This window comes from Varanus komodoensis, unplaced genomic scaffold, assembly GCF_004798865.1.
Source record: "Varanus komodoensis strain SLA01 unplaced genomic scaffold, ASM479886v1 scaffold33, whole genome shotgun sequence".
Taxonomy (NCBI): domain Eukaryota; kingdom Metazoa; phylum Chordata; class Lepidosauria; order Squamata; family Varanidae; genus Varanus; species Varanus komodoensis.
In genome coordinates this window covers 8,260,440-8,276,703 of record NW_025335817.1, presented here as the reverse complement: position 1 = coordinate 8,276,703, position 16,264 = coordinate 8,260,440, and the positions used below count along the sequence as shown (strand labels likewise).

The window sequence follows — 16,264 nt, the reverse complement described above, 5'->3', positions numbered from 1 at the left end:
GGCATGTGCTGGCCCAAAGTGGTCCCATGTGGGAATGTGTCCCTTCCAGGCAAGCAGCATTCCCTGGGTGAGCAGTGATGTCATTGCTGCTGTCCACGTGATGCTGGAATCAGCCTGATACCAGGATTAGTGCAGTAGTGCCTTTTGAATTGCAGGCCTCATCTTGACCGTCCCCATAGCTTTTAGAGCAGTCCAAAAGCGTAAGAGAGAGAACAGAGTTCCATAGGTCTTTTAAGAGCTAATGGCTCTTTATCTATTTGTTTATTTATATTTCGATTTCTATCCTGCCTTTTTCCTACAAAGGGCTCAAGGCAGCTTACATCATTTTCCTCCTCCATCTTATCCCCACAACAACAACCCTGTGAGGTAGGCTGGGCTGAGAGTCTGTGAGTGGCGCAAAGTCACCCATTTGGCTCCATGGCTGAGCGGGGACTAGAACCCAGATCCTCTGAGTCCCAGTCCCGTACTCTTAACCACTACACCACACTGGCTATTTCCTATTGAAAACCAAGCCCCTACACAAATATTTGCATGAAATTATTGCTAGGAAAATCTCTTTTTTACCCCTCATTGCAGCTTAGCTCAGGGAGAACTGATGGGGCAAGAAAAGGGGAATGCCAGATGGTGAAGAGCCGCAGTACTTTGACCCTGTAAGCTCTGAATCTGCTGCATTATTGGGATGGTGTGTTGGAAAGTCACTGCAAAGACTATCCCATGTTCTTCTGGTAGCAAATGAATTGGTCTTTTCTTTGAGTTTATTCCTGGAGTATCTGAAAACACTTGATGGACCTTGGACAGTAGCAAGTATATATCATACAGCAAGATCTGCTGTTGTTAACTATCTTTCTGTACTACCCAATGTATACAACTTCTAGACCACCATAAAACAGAGCCTCCCTGGACAGCTTGCAACATGAAATTAATGGAGCTTCCAACCCCCAGAAGTCTAGCCTAATAAACAACCTGGTTGTGCCCTGTTGTGGCATCTTGCTTCATTGCATTTCGTACAGTGACAATTCGCACTAACCACTAAGAAGAAGCAGTTTGCTTCCCCACATTAGATGTGCGGATTGTAAATGCCAGGGAAGAATAATGAAGAGGTGGGAACTTTATATGGCATAGAATCAATCTGAGAATAGCTGTGAGTATTGTTGCTAAAATAATAAGATATTTATATCTGAAATAATAAGGTAGCCCAACATAAGCTTTTAATTGGCCTATGGATCCTGGCAGAGGGAAATCAGGTTTCCATCAGTGCTACTTGTAACAATAACACTACTGAAGTTTGTGTGTGTGTGTGTGTGTGAGTGCACACATGGTAACAGTCGTGTTTTTTCTTCTTCTTGTGCTGTGAACTCAGTGGCCATGTTCAGATGATAAGCCAGTGAGGAGCCGTGTTTAGCATGTCTGGGACTTGGGAGAGCTGGGTTCTACTCTCCTCTGGGTCATGAAGCTTCACCAGGTGACTTTGGACCGGTCACTGACTCTCAGCCTTGCCTACCTCACAGGGTTGTTGTGAGGACAGAGTGGAGAAGAGGAGTATAAAAGCTGCCCTGGGTTCCTTACTGACATGATATGAATCAGAAATAAGCCGCAGTTGCTTGTGGCCCCTTTGTCCAAGCAAGCAGATGGATCAAGCCTTCTCCTGTGAACTACAGTCTCCCATTTCTTTCATCCAGACCAGGAAGTTTTTGTTGAGGAGTGCAGGAGCTCAGGCCTGGAGGAAAATCCAGCCTCGAATTCCCTAGAATGCCATTTATTTTTCCATTTATTTTTTTTATTTATTTAGGACATGTATAGGCCTCCCATCACTGTCGTCTCTGGACGGCTTACACTTAAAATGCAGTATGGTGGTACTTTTGGCTCTGCCCTTTTGACCTTCAGCCCTCCCCACCCCCTGGACTGGGGCCCCCAGGAGGGTCTCCAAGAGAGTCAGGCCCTGTGCTGGAAGAGGTTCCTCCTCAGGCTGACCTTTGGAGCAAGCCAAGGAGTTGTGTCAGCCCCGGACCACTGCTTTAACGTGGGAGGTAGCCGAGTTCTAGGTTGCAGCGCCACACGAACTCGGCCATGCCAACAAGCGGTAGGCACTTCCTTAGAGTAAGGCGCCAGTGGTGGAACGGCTCCGTAAGCAGTCTGCATTTTCCTTTTGAAGATCGAGGAACTGGAAGAACAATGCAATGAAGTAAATCAGGAGCGAGAGCGGAACGTGCAGCTGAGCAGGCGCCTGCAGGAGCTGGAGACGGAGCTTCAGGACAAGGAGCTGGTATGTGCGGCAGAGAGTGTGAGCGGATGGGGTCGCCCCGGGTCAGCCCACCCAGCACCTTGGGGAGCATCAGCCTGGGGAAAGCTTGCTTGGGGGACCACAGGGCTGGGCAGGAATGATGCCTGGTGTCCTTGCAAAGAATGTGGACTCCCCCCCCCCCCCCCCCCCCCCCCCCCCCCCCCGGTGTCCTAAGAGCTTGTCATCCAGGGGACGGTGCAGAGGATTTCCCACTGGGGAGACTTAGCCACTTTGCAGCGGTTTAATTGTACTTTATTCAGATAAGCCAGGATCAGAAAACAAGCATTGGTTTTGGCTTATTCATTCTATCTAACTTGGGACACTTTTTATTATTGGCTAGAGAAGCGGGGCTTCACATAGATTTAAATATGTTCATAAATTAACATAAAAAGAAAAATGTGGGGGGCTGACCCAGTAGGTCCGATGTTTCCGATGATTGATGTTGTTTTTTAGTTTTTCTTTGCATTAGGTTTATTTAGAATAAAACTTATTAAAAAAAAGATTTTGGCTTATTCAGCCAATGGCTGTGCTTGCTGGGGACAATGAAAGTTGAAGGCCAAGGCATCTGAAGATCCAGGGCAATCTTGATAAACTTGAATACTGGGCTGAAAGCAACAGAACAAGATTCAATAAGGACAAGTGCCAAGTCCTCCACGTAGGAAAAAGAAACCAAATGCATTGATATAAGATGGGGAATACATGGCTCAACAGAACTGATAAAAGAAAAAGACACTGAATTATTGTGGACAACAATAATAGAGCAATAATTGTTGGTTATTTTGAGCCAACAGTGTGATGCAGCTGCAAAAAAGGGCAAATGCGATTTTGGGATGCATTAACAGAAGTATTACTTCCAATTCACAAGAAGTTGTAGTCCCTCATACTCCTCACTAGTCAGACCTCACCTGGAATTCTGTGTCCAGTTCTGGGCACCACAATTTAAGAAAGATGCAGAAAAATTAGAAAGGGTCCAGAAGAGAGCAACAAAACTGATTCAGGGTTTGGAAACACTGATATCAGGAAAAGTTTCCTCACTGTCACAGCGATACGACAGTGGAACCAGCTGCCAGAAGAGTGGTGGGCTCTCCCACACTAGAGACATTCAAGGAGAAACTGGACATTCATCTGAGTGGGATGGTGTGACTTGAACTCCTGCACTGAGCAGAGGCTTCACCCGATGGCCTTCTTGGCCCTTTCCAAATCACAGTAATTCTATGATTCTATGATCTACAAGGCACGTGGCTGGAGCCTTGAGATCCAGCAAGTAGCTGCTTGAGAGGGGAACTCAACTGCAGCACCTAGACTGTAAAAGGCTTTCCTGCAAGGAGCACGCTGGCATATCCCTCCAGTGCCAGGTGATGGCTCTTCTCATTCCCCTGGGCCTTTGAAGGACCCCCGTTGTGGCAGTTGGGGTGGGGGAGGACAAAGGGGGTTAATGGATTTTTTCCTGGCTCTGGAATTTTTAAGACTGGTCTTTCAATTGATTTATATGATATATTTTATTTTTGAAGTATTTTTATGTCTCTCCCCAAAAGAACTAGCAGTCAAACACAGCCCCTGCAGTCTACAGGCCTGCAGTCTTCCTTCCTACAGGCCTTTCCTTCCATTCTCAAGGAAAGGGGGTTGGGAGTTGGATGGCAAGGAAGACATGAATTTTCAGGAGGACTGGTGGAATGGCAGCTTCACCCATCCTCTCCGACTGGGGACAATCCCTGTGGAGCAACCTGTGACGTTTGCTTGACCTTCTCCTGTCTCCTTTGCTCCTCCTGCTTCCCCAGAGGGCAATGGGCATCACTTATTTCCCTGGGGATGTGAGGACGCATCCAAATGGGCCAAGGCTTGACTTGTCCTCAGCTTGTTTCTGTCCCCTCCTCTCAGTCGTGTATTTATAGCTTTGCTACTCAGAGAATCATCCTTATGGGGCAGCAAGATGCATACCATGAACAAATACACCTTTGGCCAAGCTGAGAGGTTGTGGCCAAACCATGGTTTGCAGTGTGTGAATGGACTTGGGCTTGCCCAGTGTTCCCACCCCTTTCTCCATCTTCTGCAGACTGCAGTTTCCTTCCTTTGCTTCCTGGGTTGCGGGAACTCTGTTTATTTGTTTATTCATTTATTTAATATTCTTCTACCCCATCCACGACATCTTGGGATGGCTTACAATAAAGAACAAATAAAATAAGCAAAACACAGCATCTGGCAAGTCAAGATAAAACCCCCAGTAAAACCCAACTAAGCATTAAAATAGTGGGAAAATTAAAAACGCTAGTATTAGTGACATCCAGATGAGGCAAACTGGTGGTGTTGGTCCCTGAACTGGAAGTGGAGGCCATGTTGTAAACATACTTCCCCGATGGATGTGTTAGTAAACTGTAGTTACTGCAAACTAGAGATGGGGAAAGGAGGGCACATGTATGCCCAAAGACTATATTTGATGAGCAAACCAAGATTTGGCCTTGCCAGTTTCCTCTTGGAAATCAGGAGGGAGAGTTAATTTTATCACTGCAGCTGCAGATGGACCCGTGTGTCTGTTTGATCTTGCCTTTAATATCCTGCTCTGACTTGGACTGATGCTAACAGCACAGAAGCCAAAGCATTTTTCAGGGATGACACGGCTAAGGCTCTTAACAGCCAGGCCTGTTAAAAGAGCTTCAAGTGCATGGAAATAGTTCTGGGTGATGGATTTTGATGCACAGTTCCAAATGTCTTTCGGCAGCATGCCTCAAAGAGAAAAGCCGTGCTTTCTTCTCAACCCTTTCTACGGGTAATAGCATTCATAATGAGATGCATTTTGTAACTTTCAAGATTCCAACTCAGCCAGAAAATGGACTCATTAATATTACACATTTCATCCCCGCTTGTTGTAAAGGGGCTGCCCTGCTTTGCTTTCCGACAGACTTTTACATTACCAGACCTCTGATTAGTGCAAAACAACTCAGACGTCTTGGGTTGCAGGACAGGCCGGCGTGAGGGCTGCTCACATGTGGGGCACCATGGAAGGGACACCTTTGAAATCTGTGCACTTTGAGAAGCACTAAAAGGCCAGAAGAAGGCAAGAGGGAAGGACATATTTTAAAATGCAGTCGCACTGCTCCTCAGACCAGAGACTTCTGCTTGCGGTAGAAGTCTCTGCTTGCGGCAGCAGGAGGTCCACCCCTGACAGCCGTGGAGATCTTCTCCAGCAAACCGTTGGCTGGTTCTGCCCTCTTGGATAGTGCTGATCATGTATTGTGGAAGTGGGTATGGACTGGATTCCAGACAGGGGAAGGACACCATCAGAACTGGCGGTCCTGATGGCCTCTTTCTGATGGACATAAGAGTGGTAGATGTAGAGAATTCTGCCAACTCTTGGTCAGGTCTGTATCGCTTGCCTAGGGTACTGTCTAGAGAAGGACCATCAATTGGCCTTCCTGTTTGGGTTCAGAGCCTTCCCTTGTAGTATATGTTTTCTGTTAATATTTCAATACATTTCTCTCCTGTGCAAAATAAGAGTTTTTATGTGTAGGCGTACCTGTATATTCTGATGACTTAATAAAGCAAAAACTAGCATTGATTCTCAGAGCTGGATTCTGCCAGGGCTGGGATGAAGCACAGAAAAAAGCCGGGTATAACTTTGAGATATTTATTTATTCATTGATTCATTTACTGTAGTTATATGCTGCCCTGTAGCCCAAAGGACTCTCTGGGGAGCTTAAAATAAAACCCAATCAGAAAACAATATGAACACAAAGCAGACACCAGCACAACCTTATAATTTGGTGAGGGAACTCTTGCTTCCCTGTGGCAGTGCAAATATGGTTTCGTTCATCTCCACCACTGCCACTAATCTAACGTGATCGTGTTGTCCAAAATCAGTTCCTGCAGGTTAGCCCGTGCCCTTTGAATGTGCTCTTTTATTTAATTGCCTTATTGGCATATGTAACCTATATATTTTTCTCTGGCTTTCTCTAGGAATTAGAGGATCTTCGGAAACAAGGTGAAATCATACCGCAGCTCATGACAGAATGTGAAACGGTGTCTCAGAAATTGCAGGTATCCGTGTGTATTAGCATGAAATAGACCTACTCAGTGAAGATAATGAAATTTGCTCACACTGAGAGTCAAAGCAATGGGAGGGTAACTGCAGCATTTTCCTTCCATTTACAAATGCAAGTCACATTCATCGTTCCGTCACTCCCATTGAGATAATCTCAAAACAGGCAGAAGGCATTAAAGCTCCTTTGCTACTCATGGAAAGCCATCTCTATAAGAATGACTCGATATAATGGTCTCCTTGTGCAGGACTGATCCTGTTCTGAGGCACACTGAAGCAGTTGCTGCCGGTCACAGATTCTGGATAGAATAGACAGGGCAGGATGGGATAGACAGGGCAGAAAACTGGTCGGCTGTTTAATGCATTGCTCTCTCCAATAATGAACTGAGCTGGAACTGCCCGTGATTTTGTAGGCACAACTGGGCCGCTAAGAAACAGGAGGGAGGTATTGGTATGCTCAGAAGAACTCCAAACGTAGTCAACTTACCTGAAGTCTTTAGGAGCAAAAAGGAAGGGGAGGAAGCTTTAAAACAAACATACAAGTGGTATAGCTCCGTGAGGACTTGAATATGCTCAGGAACCATAAAAAACAGAGTGACTGTCAGAAAAGAAGAAGAAACAGGCCATGGGATGGAAAAGAATGGGTGCTGTTTGGTGGGAATGTCAGGCAGGGAATGTGAGCAGGAATGGGTGGGATAGCTAATATCCTGGAAGTCAGAAAGAAGTGCTAAGCTGAAAACAACAGCATGAAATTCATTCAGGACAAATGCCAAGTTCTGCACCCAGGAAAAAGAAACCAAATGCATTGTTTTTTGGCTCAACAATCCTGCAAGTGAGAAGGATCTTGGAACTGTTGTAGATCACAAACTAAGTATGAGTCAACAATGTGATGTGGCTGCAAAAAGAGCAAATGCTATTTTAGGCTGCATTAATAGAAATATTACTTCCGAATCGCATGAACTACTAGTTCCCCTTTACTCAACAACAGTTAGGTCCCATCTGGAGTTCTGTGTCCAGTTCTGGACACCACACTGGAAGAAAGGTGCAGACAAGCTGGAAAGGGTTCAGGGGAGGGAAACAAGGATGATCCAGGGACTAGAAATAAAGCCCTGTGAGGAAAGATTGAAAAAGTTGGGCATGCCTAGCCATGAGAAAAGAAGGGGGATATGATAGCATCCTACAAGTACCTGAAAGGCTGTCACAAAGAAGGAGGACAGAATTTCTTCTCAAACATTCCAGAGTGCAGGACATGGATTAATGGAGTCATGTAGAAGGAAGCCATATTCCAGCTAAATAGATTTCCAGAGTAAAGTAGGATTACATCTGGGACACTGTTCTGTCAAGCTAAGTTTGAGGATTGGAGAAGCAGGTTCTAATCCACCGGAGATGATGTTAACTACACATTCTGAAAAGGCAATAAACGACAGTAATTCATGGAGAACAAAGTGTATAACTTCCATTCAAATGTAAAATGCAGCCCAGACTGACACAGTTGAATTCCAAGAGTCTCTTCCGCTAAATCTATATCCTTTTGCATACTTGTCAGATTAAAATAGCATTTCCCTTGACAAAATTTGCTGGAAGATGTGCTAGTAATGGACACCATAATGGAAATGTAGCGTAGGGGTGTGTGTGTGTTTGTATTCTTGTAGACATTATTGTTTAAAAAGTCTTCTTTTCTTCAACTTTCTTTTTAAGGCTGCTGAGAAGAGGAATAAAGACCTTGAGGAGAAAGTCAGAGCTCTGAGGATAGAGGTTGAAGAGAGCAAACACAGACAAAACAACCTTAAGACTGAGTTACAGACTTTTTTAGACGTACTAGATGGAAAGATTGATGAATTACATGATTTCCGGCAAGGACTGTCTAAACTAGGGGTTGACAATTAGAGAATAACAACATCTCCCCACCCCAGACTAACATTTAGTGTGTGTGTGTGTGTGTGTGATTTAATTATCAGTGTCTGTGTCAGAAAAAGCAAATATTCTCTTTCTTTGCAATGTGATCTGTACATAGAACTAAGGATTTAACATTTTCCCCTTCCTCTCTTTTTTTTTCTTTCCAAAAATTGCTGCTCAGCTGTTGTTACAGGAAATTTTTTAAGGGCTGCTGCAACCATAGAAACAGGGGAAACACGTCTTTTCCTAATCTTGATTATTGAGCCACATGCGGTTTTATTCCCTTTTTGGGTGGCTGGAGCAGACTGCAGTGAGGATGATACGAGATTCCTGTAGTGTCTCAGAAGGCTTGATAACGTGCACCTGGGAGCAGCCTTTGGCAAACAGGGAGGCAAGACTGCAGCCCAGGTGCTCTTAGTCATAGGAATGAAACATGCATGTTTTGTTCCAAGATGCTCCAAATGGTCTTTGTATACCTGTAGGGCCTTTTCATTCAGGATTTGCCATGCTCAGTAGCATACACTTTAAAAACCAGTGTATCGATTGCGATGTTTCCAGTGGTTCCTTTACCTTCAGATAAAATGGTTGTGTACTTTATGCAAAACTAATCAATAATTTATCCTATGAGGGTTTTTAAAAATGCATATGATCTGCAGTAGCCATCCTAAGCTCTGAAAATGGGCACAACTCCCAGATCCGCTCCCAGAGCAAAGGGTTAACAAATTTTGAGCAGCAGCGATCTATCAAAGGAAGACAGAGCACAGTTTTTACATGCAGGAGAGATATACCGTATATATTTGTGTGTGTGTATTTGAGGCAATTACTATGTTACCAACCATCTGTTACAATAAACATAACAAATTGACATGTGAGGCGAGATAACAGGACAGATAGATAGATATTGTTTTGAGTGCTGCCCAAAGTTTAAGAAATAACAATTTGGGATGCCAAATTTATAATAGGTATCCTAAATATAAGTGCCGGATGAAGGTGGAAATCAGAATGGCCAGCAGGTCAGGATGGGAAGTGAAGGTCAGGCAAGGGGTTGTGGGGGTGGCGTTGCCAGCTCTAACTGGGATTTTGCCTCCGGTGTTTCAGAAACTGAGTACCACTTCAGGCAGGTCGGGCGGTATCCGTCCTGGAATCACACAAAGGATGGCCTCAGCATAGGCAACATCACCCAAGATGGGAAGTGTTGGGGTGCCCAGCTAGTTAGAAGGATCCTGCTCTGTCCAACAAGCTCTGCTTCCTAAATCTAGATGCACCAAGGCTGATCACGGTCTTAATGGGATGAAAAGTCAACTGCTCATCCCATGATCCTGCATTCGGAACAGCAGGAAAAAATGGTCCCAGGGCAGGAGGCTGTCTCAGACCAAGCCTTACACTGAGTTCTATCAAAGTGGCTTTTCAAATATCACCTCTCAGTTGTAGCAACAATAGCTTGTTTTTAGTATTGCCCAGTTTCTGAATCCAGGTCTTCTGCCCTTCATGCCCAGGTGTGGGGGCACCTGTGTGCACAGAGCACATCCTACCTCCTTGTGAACCGGTTTCCCTTCCATTTGCTGTCCTGCGCATTATGTCCCTGGTGCCTCTGGGAGTCGGTCTCTTTGTTTATAGCTCGCTTGCACGCGCGCTCTCTCCCCCCACCCCATAGGGGTGCTTGTGTGCACATATGATTCCTTAGGTGTGGAATTCATTCTTTGTTCATGATCATAATAATCCTTTAATTGAAAAGTACAACCTAACATAAATCACTCTCTTTAAGCCACAGGTGGCTCTTGGCTGTCCTTTTCTTTCACCTTGTAAGGTATAAAAGACGAGAATTAGAGGTTTCAGTGACAGCATTGATTCTTACAAGGAGAACCAGTGAAGCAGAAGCTTTAATCTGTTTCCACAGATGCTTGCTACACTTTCTTAGTCACTAAATACATTAATTTTGCCTTATCCGCCAGCAAATGAGTCACCTCCGTTTTGCAGTTGTGTGTGCGTGCGTGCACATCCATGCATGCGTTTGCACGCATCTTTACTGGGATATGGACGGGGTGGCAGGGATGGAACCTCTTGCTGTGACTGGATGAGCTGCTCAGATTCTAGACTGGATCCGGACTGTCCAGTAGGCCTGGGGAATCTGGCAGGGGCATACGAAGGCAGCAGGCCAAGAGAAGAGAGCAAGGCCTAGAGAGGAGAGATGGACAGCAAACGCTCCCAAGAGGCCTAGGAGGGAGAAGGGAGGCGCTAAAAACCAGGATCTGTGTAGGGATGGAGAGCTCCTATGTAGATTTCAGATAGACTTGACCTGCATCCTTTTTGACCTGCGAAGTCTCTCCCATTCTTGTCTCTCGAAACATCCTGCCCTCCGTGCCTTTAATCTGAAATGGTTGCTGCTTGGAGCTCCTCCACACAAAAGCTCTCCTGTCCTGGCCCACTTTACAGCGTCCTGGCTGGTGTCCGAGTGCCACTTGGCTCAGAGGTGGCTGGAGAAGCAGCGCTGGTGCCTGCCTGCCTGCCTGCCTGCCTCTCTTTTTTCACCTGTCAGGTGAGCTAGCCACGCTGGGCTAAGCTGAAGCCATGTGAAGGAAAACAGGGCCATATGAGTCAGGGCTGAAATATCTGCCCCACCTCTGCCATCTGCTTAGCTTCTGCCACTGAAATACAGAAACAGGTATTTGCAGGTAGCAACTGCCTTGACATTTTAAAATGCATATGAATGCTGTACAAACTTATAGCCACCATAAATAACACCAAGGCTGCCTTACTGTCTTGTCTTGTCTTTGTTGGGGGAGACCCCTTTTAACAGTCCATGTTTTTATCCCCTCCAAAACCCCTTTCTCAATTTGCTGTCTGCTGATCTGGTATTACATGGTGAAATGCAGTATCTGGACTCCCGCAAGGAGGGGCCATGTGCTGATCCCACTGACTGATGACCTGTCTGTGCTTTCTTTCCCGGATACAGGTCTGTCCTAATAGCAGTTGTAAGATCTCTGTGGGGTGACTATTCATTAGAGAAGGCCAAAGTTGTACGGGCCATCGGTGGTGAAGCACCTACCTGCTTTGCACGCAACAGTTCTCAGGTTCAGCCCCTGGGATTTCCAGTGAAAGGGATGAGGGGATGGGATATTCTCTCCTTGAGATCCTAGAAATGCTGGTGAAAATAAACTTTGATGAGCTAAATGGAGAGACCAGCTAGGAAGTACCTTTCATTACTGTGCTTCGTGTGCTGGACAGAACGCCTAAGTGATCTGATGTGGTCAGATTGTTTTTAAGCCACAATAACTGAATGGGTTTGCCCCTTGTCTTTTAAAAAGTGTAAGATTGTGTCCATGTTCTAATGTAGCACGACTCTGGACCTAATACTCTCGGCCCAGCCATGACCAAGTTAATATCCTCCGTAATTATGATGCTGCCCTTGGCTGGCACAGGCTGGGGCAGAACCTCTGTCTTACCTTTTTGCAGCTTTCTTCACAAGAAGGGCAAAGAGGACGAAGTAGCAACATGGAGAAATGTGGGAAGAGAAAGGAAGGCAAAGGTGGGGAGGGGGAATGAGAGCAGAAGGGTGGATAGGCGGAAGCTCACACATGGGGTATCTCCCTCCTTAAGTGCTTCCCTTCATTTAAATGGCTGGAGCCGTTTAACATGCGCAAAGATGCTTCCTTGGAGTAGCTCCTTCAAACAGGCAAAGCGAACTGTCTTGGGGAGCTCCTTATGTGTACTGGAGCACACACACACGTATGTTTGGATCTGGGAAGATGAGCGCCCCAATGGTGCCTTCGTTATCTCATAAGCATCTGCGCGTCTTGTCCCTGGTTATGTCTCCTTTGGAGAACTCTGGCCTCTTGTTCTTGCACTTTTGCTATTTCATGGAACTTTTCTAAATTTGACTGAACTGTTTTAAATGAACAAGCTGTTCAAATCTCAATCTCTCCCTTTTTCCCTTGCTTAAAAATTACTGGGTACACTTTTTTTTTTTTAATCTGAGTGAACTCTTTACAAAGTACACCAAACTGGAGCCAAAGAAATATTTTCAATAGGCAATTTGACATGCTCAAATGAAACAGTTCTTCTCTTGGACCATCTTAGAACTTCCTGTATGATCTGGTTACCGGAGTCATACATGTAACGGCATGTTCCACTGTTAAGCAGTTTTAGGCTTTTGTTGTTTGTTGTCATTTGTATTCACTTTAGGATGTAAAATACGGGATGGGTTGTTGAAATCACAGGTCTTACACTCAGGTGTGTAAATAGCCTTTCACTGGGTCACCTGCTGCAAAGTAGAGATACTATTTCTAGGTGACAAGGTGGGGAAACTTTTGTGGTTCTGGAATTTTAGTTTATATATACCTATTGTGGGTGTGAGTGCAAGCAGGCTAATAGGAACGGTTAATGCTTGCAGTTTTGAGAAACTAATTTAAAAGATTAACTTTAAACATTGTATAGTGTATTTGGTAGTAATAAGTTGAGTGTCAACGGTACAATAAGGCATCCGTTAAAGAATATTAACCAAGCGCTTTGCGTAAATATTCTGTCAGTAGAGAGAGGACTAACACCTAGGTTGCTCAGTTCTTCTGAGGAATTTATAGAGTATCCAGTTGGACACTTTATTGTGATCAATAAAGTGGCAAGAATCAGCTTGAAAAACATCAAGGTGCCTATACATCCAAAAATGTTTATATGCATATTTGCAAACTGTTCCGCCTCCTTTTTCTTTCTTTCTTTTACTGGATTGGTTCCTTGTACTGCTTTGATCAGTTACCTCCCTGGTCTTAAGGAGTTTGAGCCAATCAATCTGTACATGCAGATGAATCACATGCTAGTGAATTCTTGAGATTGTAATTGTTTACCTGTTTTACTTATAGTCCCTCTTTTGTCTAAGGAGGCAGGTACAGTCCGTGCTTCCCCCTTTCACTGCCACGATAACGCTGTGAAGGGAGTGAGGCTGAGAGCCAGCGACTGGTCCAGAGTCACCCAGTGAGCTTCATGGCCAAGTGAGGACTAGAAGCCGGGTCTCCTCAGTCCTAGTCCATCACTGTAACCACTCTGCAATATTGTCTCTCCAACGTTATACCATCTCAGACTGCAAGTGGGTGGTGGAGCTCTAGTTTTAAAAAACCTTTCCCCCCACAGCGCTGCACACATAGAAGATGTGTGCGCATTGGGCAGAACGTTCTGCTTCTCCTGTCACTGCTAATGCTGTGGGTCAGTGAACTTAACACGGGAGAGGAGTAAATATGGGGACTGCGTATGAGGAATGTCACAGCCATGGTTGGGCGTGCTACTGTCCCGGCCACACCATGCCATGTGACTGGCCTGCATGTGCAGGTTGCCCTGTTTACTTGGTGTACAGGGGTGCAGGTGCCCCTTAACTCAGTGACACTTGCACAGAGTGTGCTTAGGGCCTTAGCCGGAGGGCCAAAACGTGTGAATCGCTGCGGCAGGGCAAGAAGTGAAAGCCACCTGTCTGTGGCCCTCTCTCGTGGTGATGACTTCGCCACTAAATAAGAACTCTTTCTCTTCCTCACAGGGGGAATTAGTGGATGATGAGAACTTTGGCTGCAGTTCACAAGAGAACTGTCTGCAGTGCTGGGACCGGTTTTGCGTAGGGAACTGGGTAGCTGGGGCCACCTGCTTTCACCCCAGTTCAATCCCTGGTACCTCCAAGCAGGGTTAGAAGAGAACCCACCTGAAGCCCCGCTGTCCATTGATGTCGAACAATACTGGGCCAGATGGACCAATGGTCCAAGTCATGGCAGCTTTCGAAGTTCTGCATAAGCTAAATAATTTGAAGTGTGTTGCTTAACCTGGTGAATAAAACCCAGGGAGAATTGGTCTGCATATTGCAGATAGGCGAGTACAGCAGAGCACACCTTGTCTGTGTTGATCTGGGTCTGAATCCAGGGGCTGCCTGATGCAGCAGCTTGTCTGTTCGGCAGCCATTTAATTGATTAGATTTCCTCCAAGTGCTGATGGTGGAGGCTGAGGGGACTTAATCTGGTGGTAGGCAGCATGCAAGTGGACTGTAGCTGCCATCTTTGTGCCTGGCAAAGTTGAGCTGTTCCAGGACACTGTCGTGGGGAAAGGGTTGCAGCCATAAATACAAGGTGGCCATGCGGTATGTTCCAGCGTTTATTTTGGGTAGCCTGTCTCATCTTCCTGGGATTTTGGAGAGCTTCCTATATGCACTTGACAAAGATTAGATTAATTCCTGCAAGGGTAACCACAGCTGTCGCCATCCTTATCTTAAAGGACTGAGATGTTTGGCTCTGAGCCAAAGCAGAATTTCTTAGAAATAACGTGGGGGTTGTAGTTGATGGGAACAATTATATAGCCATAATTTAATATAGAATTGGCATGCTTCAGCTCCCTGGATTTGGATTGCCTTAGGCAGAGCTGTTGGACGTCCGGCCTGCAGTGCCAGTTTGGCAAAACCCCTTCCCCTCCAAGTCACCGAGAGTTTGGTGTTTTCCCAAACTCTGTGCAGCTTTTTCACCATTCTAGAAAGTTGAAATGCCTCCTCCCAGCTACTGACAATCAGAGTCTGAAGCTATGCGTAAGTTGCACTGGCACCTTGGCCCTGGCTTTCTTCCCCCTTTGCCCCACCACCCAGAAGCTTCTCTGAAATTGCGTTCGACCTTCGGGCTGGAAGGGGTCCAACAGCCTGGCCTTGAGGGGGCTGCCAGCGCGTGAGCGCCGGCCTCGACTTTAGGAACTGCCATGCAAGCTGCAGCTTTTGACTGCACGTATCCTCTGAGTACTTGCGGGGAAGTGCTCACCTGCATTTTGTTTTCTGTCACTGGTGAGCAATAATTTTGTTTAACCATCTGGCAGCTGACAAAAAAATATTGTCTGCCTTGCCTCAAAAGCAACAAACTGGTTTCCTATGACTTACACAATGTCTACAAGTGTGCATGTGTGCGTGCATACGTACATACGTGTGTACATGCGTGCCTTGGCGTGAGGGGAAGTCAACAATGCTGAAAAAGCAGCATCTAGAATTTTAATTTAGTCATGCTGAAAAAGCATTATCTAGAATTTTATTTTAGTCCTTTGGTATACGCCAAAGCTTCATTTTCATGTAGAGCACACCATTGTCAAAACACCGAAAGAAATCCCTCTCCCATAGTCCACAAAATAGAAAAGTATTTTAAGTGTGATACTTTTAAATGTTTTAAAATATGATGCACCTTTTGTAATAAATTTGCAAGGTGCGGTTACTTTTCTAAGTAAGTTTTAATGAATGATGAATTAACTAATTTTGAGAGTGTGGGAAAATACTGCAGCAGCTTAAAATGTATATTTTTATTCAGATATAAAATACAGTCAATCAACCTGAACAAATTATTGCTGGTTGACTGGTGTGAAATTGTCTTACTTTGTTACTTGTCTGCTGTGAGCAAGTATTTTTCAATTTCCACCCCTCTTCCATGTTACTGAATATTGAGCAAATGTTAATATTTGGAATATTAATAGAAAATAATTAGAAAATAAATATCTTCTGGTAGCACTAAATATGATGGGGTTTTATATATTTGACAAAGCAAAATGTAATTTTTTCTTTAAGAGACTTTTGTGATTTTTATCTGATTTTATTGTATTATAGAATTGTCTATGTAAAATATATATAGTTTTAAGTTTAAAAAAAACAAACAAGCAAAACAAAACAAAAACTTGTGTCTTGGTTGTCTCCTGCTTGGATAAACTTTCAGTTCTTGTTTGTGTTCAAACTTGGATTTCCCCCTGTTTTAAAATAAAATATCCAAACTGGATTCGAATATCTGCCTTGATGCAGAGCACATCTTAAATAAGTGAGACTCCTGCAATATGTCATGGAAGATATTAGCCGCAGTAAATGGTGCCTTCTGTGGGTCAGGAAACAACTGTGGGAGAGAGCGTTGACTGGGGCTGCCTGTTCTCCATCCCTGTTGTACGGCACCCCATTAAAAGACAAATGGTGCGCTGCCTGGACCGCACTGGAATCGGGAAATGTGGAGCTCGCAGGCTTTGATGTGCCTCAGAAAACCTTAGATGTGTCTGCCCGCGTGTCCTTCCACTGTTTTAAC

General features: G+C 45.0%; 1 protein-coding gene across 2 annotated transcripts in view; it reads left to right on the top strand.

The window, feature by feature from the left end:
* HOMER2 (homer scaffold protein 2) overlaps positions 1 to 15,980 on the top strand; it is an 85,184-nt gene extending 69,204 nt beyond the window's left edge. For both annotated transcript variants that reach the window (XM_044438845.1, XM_044438844.1), the window contains 3 exons: positions 2,153 to 2,263; positions 6,233 to 6,313; positions 8,013 to 15,980. In XM_044438845.1, coding sequence (XP_044294780.1) covers positions 2,153 to 2,263; positions 6,233 to 6,313; positions 8,013 to 8,201 — 381 coding nt within the window. In that variant the 3' untranslated portion in view covers positions 8,202 to 15,980. The remainder of the gene's footprint in view (positions 1 to 2,152; positions 2,264 to 6,232; positions 6,314 to 8,012) is intronic.
* Positions 15,981 to 16,264: the final 284 nt, after the last annotated feature.